The 16,421-nt window shown below is 37.1% G+C and overlaps 1 protein-coding gene across 3 annotated transcripts in view; it reads left to right on the top strand.

The window, feature by feature from the left end:
• FNBP1L (formin binding protein 1 like) overlaps window positions 1-16,421 on the top strand; it is a 103,170-nt gene that overhangs the window by 35,990 nt on the left and 50,759 nt on the right. For all 3 annotated transcript variants that reach the window (XM_045897170.3, XM_045897168.3, XM_045897169.3), the window contains exon 2: window positions 11,359-11,474. In XM_045897170.3, coding sequence (XP_045753126.1) covers window positions 11,359-11,474 — 116 coding nt within the window. The remainder of the gene's footprint in view (window positions 1-11,358; window positions 11,475-16,421) is intronic.

Raw genomic sequence — 16,421 nt, 5'->3', positions numbered from 1 at the left:
TTGATAGTGTCTTTATCTGGTTTTGTTATCAGGGTAATGCTGTCTTCATAGAATAAATTTGGAAGGTTTCCTTCCTCTTCTATTTTTTGGAATAGTTTGAGAAGAACAGGTATTAACTCTTCTTTAAATGTTTGTTAGAATTTACCTGTGAAACCATCTGGTCCTGGACTTTTGTTGGTTGGGAGTTTTTTGATTACCAGTTCAATTTCATTGGTGGTAATTGTTCTGTTCAAATTTTTTGTTTCTTCCTGATTTAGTTTTGGGAGGTTATATGTTTCTGGGAATTTATCCATTTTTTTCTAGCTTGTCTAATTTGTTGGCATAAATTTTTAATAATATTCTCTTATAATCCTTTGTGTTGTTATTTCTTCTCTTTCATTTCTGATTCTGTGTTGTGTATAATTTGAGTTCTTTCTCTTTTTTTTTTTCTTTGATGAGTCTGGCAAAAGATTTATCTATTTTGTTGATCTTTTCAGAGAACCAGCTCCTGGTTTCATTGATCTGTTTGTTCTTTCAGTTACTATATCATTTATTCCTTTTCTAATCTTTATTATTTCTTTCCTTTTACTGGTTTTAGATTTTTTTTTTTTTTAAGATTTTATTTATTTATTTGCGAGAGAGAGAATGAGAGACAGAGAGCATGAGAGGGAGGAGGGTCAGAGGGAGAAGCAGACTCCCTGCCGAGCAGGGAGCCCGATGCGGGACTCGATCCCAGGACTCCAGGATCATGACCTGAGCCGAAGGCAGTCGCTTAACCAACTGAGCCACCCAGGCGCCCTTACTGGTTTTAGATTTTGTTTGTTCTTCATTGTCTAGCTCCTTTAGGTGTAAGGTTAGGTTGTTTGAGATTTTTCTCTTTTTTTTTTTTTTTTTGAGATTTTTCTCACTTCTTGAGGTAGGCCTGTATTGCTCTAAATTTTCCTCTTAGAACAGCTTTTGCAGCATCCCAAAGATTTGGAATGTTGTGTTTTCATTTTCATTTGTCTCCATGTATTTTTTTATTTCCTCCTGATAATTTGGTTGACCCATTCATTGTTTAGTAGCATGTTATTCAACCTATCTATATTTGTGTTCTTTCCAGATTTTTTCTTATGGTCGATAGCTAGTTTCATAGCATTGTGTTTGGAAGAGATGCATGGTATGACTTCAGTCTTTTTGAATTCAGGATCATGTCTTACCATATATCTTCATGAGGACCACTTCTGTTGAATTCCAGGTAAAGGTGTTTAACTGCCTATTCAACATATCTTGGATGTCTAAGGATATCACAAACTTAACTGCCTAAAACCAAAACTTTTGTCTTCCCCTTGACCAGACTTGTTTACTTAATTGCCTGTTTAGTTCAAAGCAAATTTATCCTTCTAGGTCATGGTGCTCAAAATTGATGTCTCTCTTTCACAACCCACACTGAAAACGTCAGAAAATTTTGTTGCCACTGCCTTCAGAATATATCCAAAATCTTACCACTTTTCATTCTGCTCTTCTACCCTGGTCCAAGCTAACCTGATCTCTGGTATGGATTATTGCAGTAGCCTTCTCCAAGTCTCCCTTGCCCAGAATAATTTTTTTTTTTTTTTTTTTAATCAACATAGAAGCCAGAGTGATCTGTTTAATAATCTGAGTCAGGGTGCCTGGGTGGCTCAGTTGGTTAAGCGACTGCCTTCAGCTCAGGTCATGATCCTGGAGTCCCGGGATCGAGTCCCGCATCGGGGTCCCTGCTCGGCAGGGAGTCTGCTTTGTCCTCTGACCCTATCCCCTCTCAGGTGTTCTCTCTCTCTCATTCTCTCTCTCTCAAATAAATAAATAAAATCTTTAAAAAAAAAAATAATCTGAGTCAGGTCATGTTAGGCTTATGCTCAAGAACCTCCAGTGTGTTTTCATCTCAATCAGTGTTAAAGCCAATGTCCTTATGGTGGAAGATAAGGCTTGTGCAGTCTCCATACACTTCCCATTTTAACTTCTACGCTTCCCTCTGTTCATTCATCTGTGGCTTGCTTATTCAACTTCTTACTCTTCCTGGAATACATCAAGCATATGCAGGCTCAGGATCTTAAACATTTTAACAACTACACCTGAAATCGCACTCATTTTTCAGGTAGGCTGAAACACTAAGGCTGTGGATGGTTATCCAAAGTAGTAAGCAGGAGGGCAGAATAAAAGCACATAGGTGTTCATGGTAAAAATAGAGTTGGAGAATGAGGAATTATCTTCTGATTGTGTCTTTTATTCAGGTAGGAAGCAAGGTTATTGGCTGAGAGTGAAATGGATAGAAAGTGGTGTGAATTTAAACTGAAAGAGGGTATAAGATAGTTGGCTGGGATAATGGGATGGGGAATGGGTTCAGGCTAAGTAGTATTTAAGCCTTTTGGGTTGATAAGCACACATTTCAAAGTGTGACCAGTCAGTATGTTGGTTGGTTGGTTCTTCTGCCTGTCTGTCCTTCCTTCCTTCCCCCCCCCCCCCACCTTTTTCCAGCAGCATGAGGAAGGGTTGGTAAAGAGTTAAGTATAAAACCAGGGTTGAAATTTGACAAAGCAAGAGAGGGCAAAGACAGTATAGGCTATTTGCATGGAGTGATTACAGTGATGGCTTATGGAATCCAAGCTGTGTCAAGATGGAAATGCAGACAGGAGGGGGATGAGCAATAGAAGTAATTTGTCAGGATCAGTGGATTGAGGTCTCTGTGGGGTCAAAAGTTACTCTCCCTGGGGCACCTGGCTGGCTCAGTCAGTAGAACATGTGATTCTTGATTTCTGGGTTATGAGTTCAAGCCCCATGTTGGGTGTAGAGCTTACTTTAAAAAAAAGTTACTGGCCTTGGGGTACTGGAGTTTGTGAGTTGGCAGACAGGGTTAGCCATCTGAGAATGAGAGTCTTGAAATTTATTGGAGGAGGAGATGTAGTTATTGCTCATAACAATGGGGATGACCATTGGAATGAGTTGCTGAGATAGAGTGGAAGAGAAAGTCATGAGAAGAAAAGTAAAGTAATGTGCTGTAGGGATTGGAAATATTATCTGTATAGATTTTGAAGTCACTGAGAGCCTAATTTAAAATTTAATTGAAAATTAAAACGTAGGGCGCCTGGGTGGCTCAGTTGGTTAAGTGACTGCCTTCGGCTCAGGTCATGATCCTGGAGTCCCGGGATCGAGTCCCGCATCGGGCTCCCTGCTCAGCGGGGAGTCTGCTTCTCCCTCTGACCCTCCTCCCTCTCATGCTCTCTGTCTCTCATTCTCTCTGTCTCAAATAAATAAATAAAATCTTTAAAAAAAAAAAAAGAAAGAAAATTAAAACGTAATAGGTAAGTTTTCCAAATATACAAGTTTTTAATCTATTTTTTAAAGAACGGGGGCACCTGGGTGGTAGCTCAATCGGTTGAGTGGCTAACTCTTGATTTCGGCTTAGGTCATGATCTTGGGGTCCTGGGATTGAGCCCTGCATCAGGCTCCTTGCTCAATGGGGAGTCTGCATGAGGATTTTCTCTCTCTCCCCCTCTCCCTTTCCCCACCACTTGCTCTCTCTCACTCAAATAAATCTTTAAAAAAAAAACAAAAAACCACAAGGAAACAAATCCAAATAATTATTTAATTTAAAATTAAAATATCCCTGTTTACTTTGGGGGTAGATGTTGTTGACTCTGAATTACAAATTGATTTTTTAGCTCCGTGAGACTTAAAGTTTCCAGTTTCGTATGAATCCAAGAATGAGAAAAGTCAGTTGTGTTAGATCTTAAAAATGTTTTTGGTAGTACTTTGGTATTCAGAAGTGCTGGAGAAACTTTGGCAGAAAACCAGAGCTATAGAGTAAGCCCAAACTAGGACAGCAAAGTCATTATTCTGGTTTTTAGTGAAGAAAGTTTTTTTTGTTTTTTTTGTTTTTTTTATAAATAGTGTGACCCTTGGTGCTTTACCAAAAGTACTTTACTGGGACTTCATTTGGATGCAAGGCTGTGTCAAAGTAATTAGAAAAACAAGGATTGAATATAAAATAGTGACTTCTGAAAAAAATTACATTTTGTGATACATAAAATACTTATTTTTAAATTGCATTAAAGATATAATTTTATAGATAAAAGTAAGGTGACTGAGTAAATTTAGTATTTATTATCACACATCACTATACAGTAGAACCAGTAGAACCTTGGAGCAACATGTAATTCATTTGATTTATGCTGAATAGTGTGGACATTTAGTTGGTGTTGATGCCAACTTTAATTTAGAATGTTTTCCTTGTGTTCCCAAATGAAAAGGTAAAATAACTTTAAACATTTTACAGAATTAAAAAACAATACCTGAAGGAAACAGAAAGTAATAGCTTTCTTGAATTTAAATATAGGATAACATTTAATTAGGGCATACCACTGAGGGGAGAGAGCACATTTCACAGAAGCTGTGTAAGAACGAATGTGTTGGAAAAGGAAGTGAGGGGTTAATGAAGGCAAGGAAATGGAAGAAGTTGGACTCTGCTAGTAATCTAGAGTAAATCCATAGAAATAAGAGCAATGCTAGAGGTAGGAAGAATGGGGGAGTAAAGATAAATTGCCTGTTTTGATAACTGAATATTATTTATTTGTAATCCATAGGTGGTTTCAGAATACTGCTTAATTTCACTTCTTTGGCTTGTTTTGAGCATTTCCTGACATTTTCCACTATATAGTCCAAGGTATTTGCTGGCATGGACTGGGGAAAAATGTGATCTCGGGCTTTGAAACTAAAGGGATTAGAGGGTTTTACCTATGAATACATAAGGCTTTATGATTGATTCTTATTTTTTGACTTAAGAGTTTTCTGCTTTATTTTGTGTTAGTAAAAAATTAGCATTCCTCGATGTCCAGCCATGTTCTCTCATGCTTTTGGAGTTGTTCTGACCACTAATGATGTGACTGCTCAAAAAGGCTGAACAACTTACCAGGGATCTTGTAAAGAGGGTTTAAATAGTCAATGTGTGTTTGTGTTAGGCAGTTTCTAACTTTGAGATTTTTTAATTTGTTCCTTTCATGGTGCTCAAAGCTCCCCAGTGACCCAGAAATTTTTTTCAAACCATCTATTTCTTTCCTGGTGAAAGAAATGCATCATTTTTAGTAATAATATTCATAACAGTTACTCATTTGGTTATTAAGAATGTAAGACTGGCAATGATTTTAGAAGATAATCTTTCTAGCCCCATCCCATTTTGATTGCTAGCCAGCTATGGGCAAATCACTTAAGCATTCTGGGCACCAGTTTTTATATTTGTTTGGAGTCTACGATATTTATACTGTTTTTAAATGTATTGTAATTAATATATCTAGTTGAAAACCCAGATAGGTTATTCAATGGATTAAATAAAATTTATCTTTAAAATAAAGTGTTTCTTCTGCATTTTAAGTGTCATAACATTAAATCTATATTTGACATAAATTCTTTTTTACAGTTTGTGGATTGACAAGGCAAAAAATCATTCATAATGTGGGTATATATGTAAAAGTACTTAAAATTTTCTATTTTAAGACTTCTGTTTTTCAGAGGTACTTTTTTTCAATTCAGATTTTTTTCCCCAAAGTAGTTATTAAAACAGAGAACTTTGTTTCACTTTCAAACATGTGTATCTTGCCTTATCCTGCCTTTTAATGCTGATTGGTATGTTTTTTTAGCTGGCCTTTATTTGGGATCTATTTACTTAATAGGTATATGAAAATCTTAAACATAATTAACTCAATTATTTGGCTGTCTAATTTTTTACTTGTACAGTTGTCCAGTGATATTTTTGAATATTTAAAAAATAAGAGATGAAAAATTTTATCAGAAGAGATTTTATAGGTTGTAACTTAACCTTCAGTAGCTGAAAAATAAAATTTTACTATACTTTCTTAATATTCTGATTGGGCTTTAATACTTTTGTTACGGCGACCAACTCTAAAAATACCTTTTGGTGAGTTAATGTATATAGTCCAAGATTCTGTTCAGTGGAATTATAACATAAATTATTTTGAGTATTGGGGCACCTGGGTGGCTCAGTTGTTAAGCGTCTGCCTTCAGCTCAGGTTGTGATCCCCGGGGTCCTGGGATCGAGCCCCACTCGGGCTCCCTGCTCGGCGGGAAGCCTGCTTCTCCCTCTCCCACTCCCCCTGCTTGTGTTCCCTCTCTCGCTGTGTCTCTCTCTGTCAAATAAATAAATAAAATCTTAAAAAAAAAAAATTATTTTGAGTATTGGAGGAAATAGGAATGACACTTTTTAAACAGTTTGACATAGGTCTTAGATATGAAGTTCTTTAGATTTAATTTTTCTTTGAGAATCCTGAAAGAGCTTGAAAGAGACCTGGGGGGTATGTAAATTTGGACCAGTATTCTTAATTTAATTTGGAAGGTGATTAACTAAAATAGAAAAGTAGAATTCTATGTGGATACAAGAGAAGGTAAAGATCACAAAAAGCAGTAAGACCACATAGTAGATTAAGGAGGACTTGATATAGGTCAGATGATAATGCATAATTTAAAGCAAGGGTCTTCAAAGTAGAGCATACAAGATGATCCACTGAGATAAGGAGAAAAGAGCTTAGAATTTTTACTTATATATGTTATCTAAAAAAGAAGAACTAGGGGCTAGCCCAACTAGGGTGGCTCAGTCGTTAAGCGTCTGCCTTTGGCTCAGGTTATGGTCCTAGGGTCCTGGGATCGAGCCCCGCATCGGGCTCCCTGCTCGGCGGGAAGCCTGCTTCTCCCTCTCCCACTCCCCCTGCTTGTGTTCCCTCTCTCGCTGTGTCTCTCTCTGTCAAATAAATAGATAAAACCTTAAAAAAAAAATGAAAAAGAACTGTAACACTTTACTAGTATTTATTTTTATTTTTTATTTAAAGATTTTATTTATTCATTTGACAGAGACACAGCGAGAGAGGGAACACAAGCAGGGGGAGTGGGAGAGGGAGAAGCAGGCTTCCCACGGAGCAGGGAGCCCGATGCAGGGCTCGATCCCAGGACCCTTTGACCAAGGCCCCCCTGAAGATTTAATCTTAATAGTAAATGATTTGAACAGTGTTTTATGAAGAAATCATACAATCAGTGATACAGCAGTGCACTGACTGGAATTTTAAAAAGGAAATGGGGATATGGTTGCAATTTATTCACTTCATCATTTATTGATAAGCAAAAAAAGTGAAGCCAGAAGTTCACAGGATATTACAGCATATTTTTATTATGGTCATTTATAAAAATGGTCATTATTTATAAAAATAATGTCTTTATAATACAGTAGATAGACTTTTTACAGTATCTTCAAATGAAATGGGGAGGGACCACTGAAAATCTTTGTTTCACACAGGTTTGTTATTCATCTCCTGGGTGTTTCAAATTTGTTGACCATTTCTTTTTTTTTTTTTTTTTTAAGATTTTATTTATTTATTAGAAAGAGTGAGTGAGAGAAAGAGAGCACAAGCAGGGGGGAGGGGCAGAGGGGAGACGGATAAACAGACTCATCCCTGAGCAGGGAGCCTGATGTGGGACTTGATCCCAGGGCCCTGGGGTCATGGCCTGAGCCGAAGGCAGACGCTTAACCGACTGAGTCACCCAGGCGCCCCTGACCATTTCTTTAATAAGTGGTGGTTAGTAATACGCTTTCTTAGCAAGTATTTTTGAGAAAATTTAATCTGTTCCTTCAAGATAAGGAACATTTTAATAATGAGTGAATAGCTACTTTGCTAAAGAAGTTTGAACTGTGGAGAAAGCATTTTGATGATGAATGTTTGGGAATGCTTCCATCATTATATAACTTTGTTGCTGAAAATGATGTGTGTACCTGCAAATATTCTATCTGTAGTACCAATAGGTGTGTGTGTGTGTGTGTAGAAAATAAGAGAGATTGGTTTATAAGAATTCAGTCACATGATTTTAAAGGTTTGGCAAGTCCAAACTCTGCAAGAAAGGCCCGGGGAAGAGTTCCAGTTGCAGTTCTAGCCCAAAGGCAGTGTGCTGGCAGTATCCCTTCTTGCAGGATAAAGGTCAGTCTTTGTTCTGTTAAGGCCTTCAACTGATTGGATGAGACCCACCCACATTACAGAGGGTAATCTGTTGTATTATAAATTCACCAATTTAAATATTAATCTCATCTAAAAAATGCCTTCACAGAAACATCCAGGATAATATTTGACCAAATATATGGGCAATGTGGCCTAGCCAAATTGACACACAAAATTACATCACAGTTTCAGTGGAGTTTGAACTTACATGTTAAAAATACAAAGATGCAGTGCTTTCTGATTAGTTTGTAAAAATAACAGACTAACATCAAGAACGTTTATTAGCCAAATTTTAACACAAACCGTTGCATATTAGTGAATGAGATTGAAAAAGGATTTGGAAAGTATTGTCAGTAGTGAATTTTTTTCCACTTAGATCTTTAGATCTTTGTGAGGTGTCTTTTGTTTCTACAACTATGACAGCCACTAAAAACTAAATGTCGCAGTTTGGAACCAAGGGTTTAGATTTCTTTGCCATTAATTTTTTTTTTTTTTTTTTAAGATTTATTTTAGAGAGAGAGAATGCATGTGAGTGCATGTGTGGGCAAGTGGGGTGAGGGCAAAGGGGGAGGGAGAGGGACAAGCAGACTCTTCACTGAGCTTGGAGCCTCACTCAGGGCTTGATCTCACAACCTGAGATACTGACCTGAGCTGAAATCAAGAATCCAGTTGAGCCACCCAGGTGCCCTGCCATTAAGTATTATACCAAGATTTTAGAAATAATGAAGCATATTTAATTCATTGATCTCACTAAAATTGTTAATATTTTAAAAAGTCATGGCCCAATGACTTTTGTTTGTTAAATAAGTTTAAAAAACTATTTAAAACTAATATTTACCTCATTTTCATTTTTTAAGATTTCTATTTTTATGGATTTCACAATTACATAATTTAATAGTATAGTCTATGTAATTTATAAATAAACATATAATGGGGATATTTGTTTAGATTTTTTACTCATAAGGGTCTGTAATTTTAAAAAACTGAAGATTTTATCTAGAAGATAAAGAGCTATTAATGTAAAATTTGATGAAGAAGCTGGTGGGAAGAAGCCTTTAAAGCATTTTGGGAAAATGAAGGGTGATTGCTTTAGCTTCAGACTTGTCCTTTTTGGGGGAACGTATTTCGTTGAGAGTTTTACAGTTTGAAAGGGAATTTAATTTATACTAGGAAATATTAATAATATGCCAGTTAAGTTCACTGGGCAGTGCATTCTCTTGCTGTTTTCAAGTCTACTTTAGAAGCCAAATGATAATGAAAAAGTTGTGTGAAAGAATAGAATTACAGTAGTAATACCAAACTGTGATAACCAGATGAATTCTATTTCTGCTGTTTAGGTAGAATTTACCTTTACAAGTAGAATTTTAAAATGATTTAAGGTAGGGAAAGGGATAAAGGCAAAGACTTGGAGATGATTTATTTGTAAATAACGAATCCTGTTAAACTATGGGTGATTTAGAAAAAACAATTAGGTAATAGAAAGGGATGATTTTTGAACATTTTATCAACATTATAGACTTTTGTTATGGGAGAGGGAGAAAGCACCAAGTTATTCATCAATCTGGAGATTATTCTTGAAGGATAGGAAATGATGGTTTCTTAGGCAACAGGTAGAAAGGGGTATCATTTGAGGATTGAAAGAGTTCTTCAGGACAGTGATCATGTTTACTGCATTGTAGAACACTTAGTAGCATCATCATAACCCTCTTGAGGTGTGTGTCGGGACTCCCATTTTAAGATGGACAAAGTTTAGAGAACTTTGGTAACTTACCCACATCTGGGCAGAATTTGAACCCAGGTGTATTTGATTTTATTTAGCTTCATTGGGTGCCTGCTACGGTGCCAGGCATGGTATTTACGCCTTCGGAGTTCAGAGTTGAATAATACATCGTTTCTGCCCTCAATAGAGTATGGCAAGTAAATAAGATAGTAATTTTTTAACTTCTGCACAGCAAAGGAAACAGTCAACAAAACTAAAATGCAACCTACGGAATGGGAGCAGATACTTGTAAATGACATATCCCATAAACGGTTAGTATACAAAATAGATGAAGAACTTAGAAATCTCAACACCCCAAAAATGAATAATCCAATGAAAAAAATGGGCAAAAGACGTGAATAGATATTTTTCCAAAGAAGAACTACAGATGGCTAACAGACACATGAAAAGTTGCTTAAAATCACTGATTATCAGGGAAATGCAAATCAAAACTATGGTTATCACCTCATACCGTCAGAATGGCTAAAATCAACAACACAAGAAACAACAGGTGTTGGCGAGGATGTGGAGAAAAGGGAACCTGGAACCCTCTTGCAGTGTTGGTGGGAATGCAAACTGGTGCAGACACTGTGGAAAACAGTATGGAGGTTCCTCAAAAAGTTAAAAATAGAACTATTCTATGATCCAGCCATCACACTACTAGGTATTTACCCAAAGAATACAAAAATACTAATTCAGAAGGATACATGCAACCTGATGTTTATAGCAGCATTATCTACAATAGCCAAATTATGGAAACAGCCCAAGTGTCCATTGATTGATAAATGGGTAAAGAAGATGTGTGTGTATATATATATATATACACACACACACACACACACGAAGCCATAAAAAAGAATGAAATCTTGTCATTTGCAACAACCAGAGAGTATTCTAAGTGAAATAAGTCAGAGAAAGACAGATATCATATGATTTCATTCATATGTGGAATTTAAGAAACAAAACAAGCAAAGGGGGAAAAGGGAGAGAGAGGCAAACCTAGAAACAGACTCTTAACCACAGAGAACAAACTGATGTGTTCCAAAAGGGAGGTGAGTGGGGGATGGGTGAAACAGATGATGAGGATTAAGGAGTGCACTTGTGAAGAGGCACTGTGTGATGTATGGAAGTGTTGAATCACTGTACTGTAGAACTGAAACTAATAATTACATTGTGTGTTAACTAATTGGAATTTAAATAAAAACTTAAAAGATAGTAACTTTTGGGAGCCTTGGAGACCCAGACAGTCTGAGAATTTAGGGCCATTTTCTGGAAGCCATAGTGCCTGAACTAAATCTCAAAGGAGGAGTAAGAGAAAATTGTAAAAAGGTGACCAGGGGAGGGTGTTGCATCCAGGGGAAACCACATATGTAAGGCATTTAGACATAAAGTAGTGTGAATTATGCTAACGAGATTAGCATTCTAAGAAATTTAGCATTTATAACGTATTTCTCTGTAGATCTTAAAGGATGAAATGGGTAGAGACCAGAAGAGCCTGGATTTTTTTCCTTTTTTACCTCATTGCCTGTCTGAATAAATATCAGAAGCTGATGAAAATATTTGTGGATAAAATTTTAGACTTTTCAATGTGTTTTTACCTTCTTTTTCTAGGATCAGTTCGACAGCTTAGACAAGCATACACAATGGGGAATTGACTTCTTGGAAAGATACGCCAAATTTGTTAAGGAGAGGATAGAAATTGAACAGAACTATGCGAAACAATTGAGGTAAGTTTAAGTTTTTTCAGTTTTCAGAAATGAAATTACATTTTTAAGTAGTTGAGTATTAGATAAATGTAAATTCTGTGGGTTTTTTTGGGTCAGAATTAGATTGAATTAGGTAACTGATTTTTTAAGTGATCAATTTAATTATTAAATCATTGCTAGTACCACAAGGAATATTGGCTAGCTAGATCATGAACAGACATCATTCCAGAAACATCTTAAAATCCTAAAATCAGGAAGCAAAATGCTAGGAAAAAGAAATACCTGAGTAATACAGTTTTTCCCTGTAACTTTTTTGCTTTAGTAATCTTTCGAAAGCATTGACGATTTCTTCGGTTTCTCAGATCTTCAGCGTTTCTATAACTTGGAAATCCAAGTGTGTTGAGCTGCATTTCTGTCAAAAATCAGATATATTTCACTGATGAAAGTGATGTTGGAGTAGGTGTTAGAAGATAATAGTTTTAAAGGGAAAATTTTAGCCTTAAAACAAATGGAATTTATCTTAAGATTTTGTTCAAGTGGAAAATCATTGTTAGACTACAATTTGACAGTTTTTGCTAGAACTTAATAAAAATGGTGCTTGAGGGGCAGAGAGAGAGAGAATCTCAAGCCAGCTTCGCACTGAGTGTGGAGCCTGACACATCTTGATCTCACAACCCTGAGGTCAGGGCCTGAGCCGAAACTAAGAGTCATCGCTTAACCAGCTGTGCCACCCAGGTGCCCCAAGTTTCCAAGTTTTTCAGTGGAAGTGAGAAGAAGAAATAGAGACAATGCAGTGATGGCAGTATGAAGTGACAATAAAGGAAAAGTTTAACATTATAAAAAATGGATGAAAACAATGTTTCCAACCTAAAAGTACTTTGTCAGTAAGGGTGTGATGAAAAATACTATAGAATATGCAGTTTAAACAAATCAGGTGTAGCAGGATAAACTTAAAAGGCTATTCAGTCCCTCAGTGTAAAAAAAGCAAGTTGTAGAACTGAATGTACAGCAAGATCTCCTTCTTGTTCACTCAAGTTTGTGTATACAGTTATATATAAAAATTGTATGTATTCTGAAGAGATCTAGAATACACCCCAAATTATTTTACAGTGGTTATCCCTGGGGGATGGGAGTGAGGGGTTGGTAAGGGAGGAAACTTAAAACACTTTTACTTAGACTTTTGAATTACTGAAGGTTTTTCAATGATTGTATATTATTTTTATAGTTTAAAACACTTGTTTTTTTTTTTAAGATTTTATTTATTTATTTGAGACAGAGAGAATGAGAGACAGAGAGCATGAGAGGGAGGAGGGTCAGAGGGAGAAGCAGACTCCCCGCTGAGCAGGGAGCCCGATGCGGGACTCGATTCCGGGACTCCAGGATCATGACCTGAGCCGAAGGCAGTCGCTTAACCAACTGAGCCACCCAGGTGCCCCTAAAACACTTGTTCTTAAGCAAAGAAGATGATATACTTCAAAAGAAAATTCTGTCACAAATTATAAAATAAAAATTGGTAATTTATAAGGTGAACTTCAGCAATCTGAAGTTTTTTTTTTTTTTAAGATTTTATTAATTTTTTGACAGAGAGAGACACAGTGAGAGGGAACACAAGCAGGGGAAGTGGGAGAGGGAGAAGCAGGCCTCCCGCTGAGCAGGGAGCCCGATGCGGGGCTCCATCCCAGGACTGTGGGACCATGACCTGAGCCAAAGGCCACGCTTAACAACTGAGCCACCCAGGTGCCCCAGTCTGAAGTATTTTAACTATCTAGAATGTCTCTGGACTCAAAGGTTTCAGGAAGGCCAAGATTGAACTAGAGTAACATAACTAATCAAATCGCAGATTTCTTTGCCTGTTTTGTGACTGATAATAACCATTATAATTTTCACTTACTTGTCAAAATTGATTTGAATACCACTTCATTGAAGCAAGGATGACTAGAACACACAATTACATGATATAGAAAATATAATTTTGTAGTGAGAAAGTAGGCTTTTTTTAATGTATAGATGCTCTCGATCAGTGATTTGCATCTTTCTTCTGTCCCAGCACACTAAATAAATTTGGCACATTTCCATTTTAACAGTGGCTCTCCAATGTAGTGATTTTCAACAAAGGCAGGATTATTGGAAGGTGTTGAGAAATTCCAGTAAGGAAGAATTGGGAGGAGGCACGTATAGCATGAAACCACTACTCCCTTCCCTCCCTCTACATTGAGATTTGTTCCTTTGGCTGAATACTTAGTAAATGATTGAATTATCAACTGCTCTTTATAGTATCTGTTTATCCAAAGGGAACAAGTTTGCGTTGTTTATTTCCTTTTCTTTAATGGGAAAAATTCTTTTGGTTAACTCCCTCCTGTTTTTGCTACTACAGAAGACAGTATCTTTCCTAGTGAGGCAGCCTTTTTTTTCCCTCCTAAATAATAACTATATTCAGAATGTTACACATTGACATTTTAGATATGTTGTAAGATTAAAATTTGTCAGTCTTTAGTACCTTCAGTTTATTCTTTTTTTCCCCTTCTTTTGTCTGTTTTGATGGTTCTGGTTTAACTTTATTTTGATTTTTGGTATTGATTGATTTTGGTAGTGGCTTGAGGATGGGAATAAATAGATAATAAAGCATCTATTCAGTCATGTTTGGAGACAGATAATTGAAATCATGTCCATTTTAATTGATGGTATATAATGACTTCAGGTTACTTGGTAAAATGCTTTTTGGTTTGCAGGCATAAAAAACTGAAATTGGTCATTCTTTTAATAAACTTACACTATTTGAATGGCAGAGATTGAAATTAGTAAAAGAAGCTGAAGTGATAGGTATGCATCATTTTATATTATTTATTTATTTTGTAAGATTTATTTATTTGAGAGAGAGAGGGCGCAGGGAGCAGGGGCAGAGAGAGACAGTTCCAAACAGACTCCACATTGAGTGTGGAGCCTGATGCAGAGATTGATCCCAGGACCCTGAGATCACAACCTGAGCTGAAACCAAGAGTTGGATGCTTAACCGATTGTGCCACCCAGGTGCCCCATTTTACTTTTTCCTAGTAAAGATAATCACAGTATTAAGTTCCATCATAGAGATTGCTCTGTGAAATTATATTCCCCTACTTCCACCCCAGACCATTCCCTTTTGGTTCAAATGTGGCAGTGTGGTATACCGGAAGAGAAATAGACTGGACGACAGAAGCCTAATAGCTACTTTTATTTTAACCAGAACAGAAATCTCCAAATTCCTTTTGATCTTATGTTCTGTACCAATGCCAAGCCTGGCTCTAGAAGGATAGCTGGTCCTTCTAGAGCTGAGTGACTATAACTTGAATGAATAAATAATTGAATGATCTGTATTTCAGTTTAGTTTAGAAATTAGGATCTCTGGGAGCTCCTGGGTGGCTCAGTCCGTTAAGTGGCTGCCTTCAGCTCAGGTTGTAATCCCAGGGTTCTGAGAATGAGCCCCACTTCGGGCTCCCTGCTCAGCAAGAAATCTGCTTCACCCTCACCCTCTACTGCTCCCCCTGCTTTGTGCGCTCTCTGTCAAATAAATAAATCTTAAAAAAAAAAAAAATAGAAATTAGGATCTCTGGACATATGCTGAACCTTTGACAAAGTACTGCTTTTTATCCATACTAGAGTTTTTGTCATGTACATCATTGTGATGAGGTTGTTCTACTGAGAGCTGTCCCAAATATTTAGGGTAGGTTTATATACCGAATAATCCATATAAAACCAGTTTTTATTTTCTAATTAGTCTTTACTTTCTCATGCCTCTTTATCAGAATTTTCTGTTTCTTTGTCACTTTGTTTAGTTTCACAAGAATCCAGGGAGCTCTTCTTAGTACTGATTTTTCTTTTTTTAAGATTTTATTTATTTATTTGACAGAGAGACACAGTGAGAGAGGGAACACAAGCAGGGGGAGTGGGAGAGGGAGAAGCAGGCTTACCACCAAGCAGGGAGCCTGATGTAGGGCTCCATCCCAGGACCCTAGGATCATGACCTGAGCTGAAGGCAGACGCTTAATGACTGAGTCACTCAGGCGCCCCTTCTTAGTACTGATTTGATGAAAGTGGAGGTTACTTTAATTTTTATTATTTTTCTGGATTTATTTATTTATTTTAGAGAGAATGTGTGCAGCGGGGGGGTGGCGGGGCAGATGGAGAGAGACTCTCAAGCAGACTCCTCCCCGCTGAGCACTGAGCCCTAGCGGGGCTTAGTCTCATGACCCTGGGATCATGACCTGAGTCGAACCAAGAGTCCACACTTAACTGACTGAGCCACCCAGGTGCCCCTAAAGTAGAGATTACTTTTATTCTTTGGTTAGCTGTTGTTCAACTCTCTACAGCTTTGGTCTCCTGAGTTTTTGATCAGCTGCTTAATGTAGTAAACCCTATTAGTGCCATCTGGATAGAGGCAGGAAGAACTATTCCCCATATTTTGGGGTTTAGATGAACTTTCTTCATAGAATTAGATCCTGTGGAAATTCTTTCATTCCTGTCAATCCCCAGTAGTCACTGAGCTTGCCTGAATACATATATCTATGTGTCATGTATTGGATGATTTATTGGCTAAATAATTGTCTTCTTAATTCTAGAATATCATCACCTACTTACTAAAATGTAAACTTCATGGGGTGCCTGGGTGGCTCAGTTGGTGAAGTGTCTGTCTTTGACTCAGGTCATGATCCCAGGGTCCTGGGATTGAGCCCAGCCTCAGGCTCCCTACTCAGTGGGGACCCTGCTTCTCCCTCTCCCTCTGCTGTTCCGTCCTGCCTTTGCTCTCTCTCTCTCTCTCTCAAATAAATAAATACAATCTTAAAAAATAAATAAATAAAATGTAAACTTTACAAAGGAAAGAGATTTTTGTTTGTTATGTGTGTTGCTTATTCCTATTCTAGAACAGTGCATGGCACATAGCAAGCACTTTTTTGTATTTATTGAACACTTACATAGCATTTAATGTCTCGGTAC

This window comes from Mirounga angustirostris, unplaced genomic scaffold (assembly GCF_029215605.1).
Source record: "Mirounga angustirostris isolate CCGP_5_RB_7025 unplaced genomic scaffold, mMirAng1.0.hap1 SCAF_4, whole genome shotgun sequence".
Taxonomy (NCBI): Eukaryota; Metazoa; Chordata; class Mammalia; order Carnivora; family Phocidae; genus Mirounga; species Mirounga angustirostris.
The sequence above is the reverse complement of the archived record's forward strand: the minus strand, read 5'-3'. Positions and strand labels throughout refer to the sequence as shown.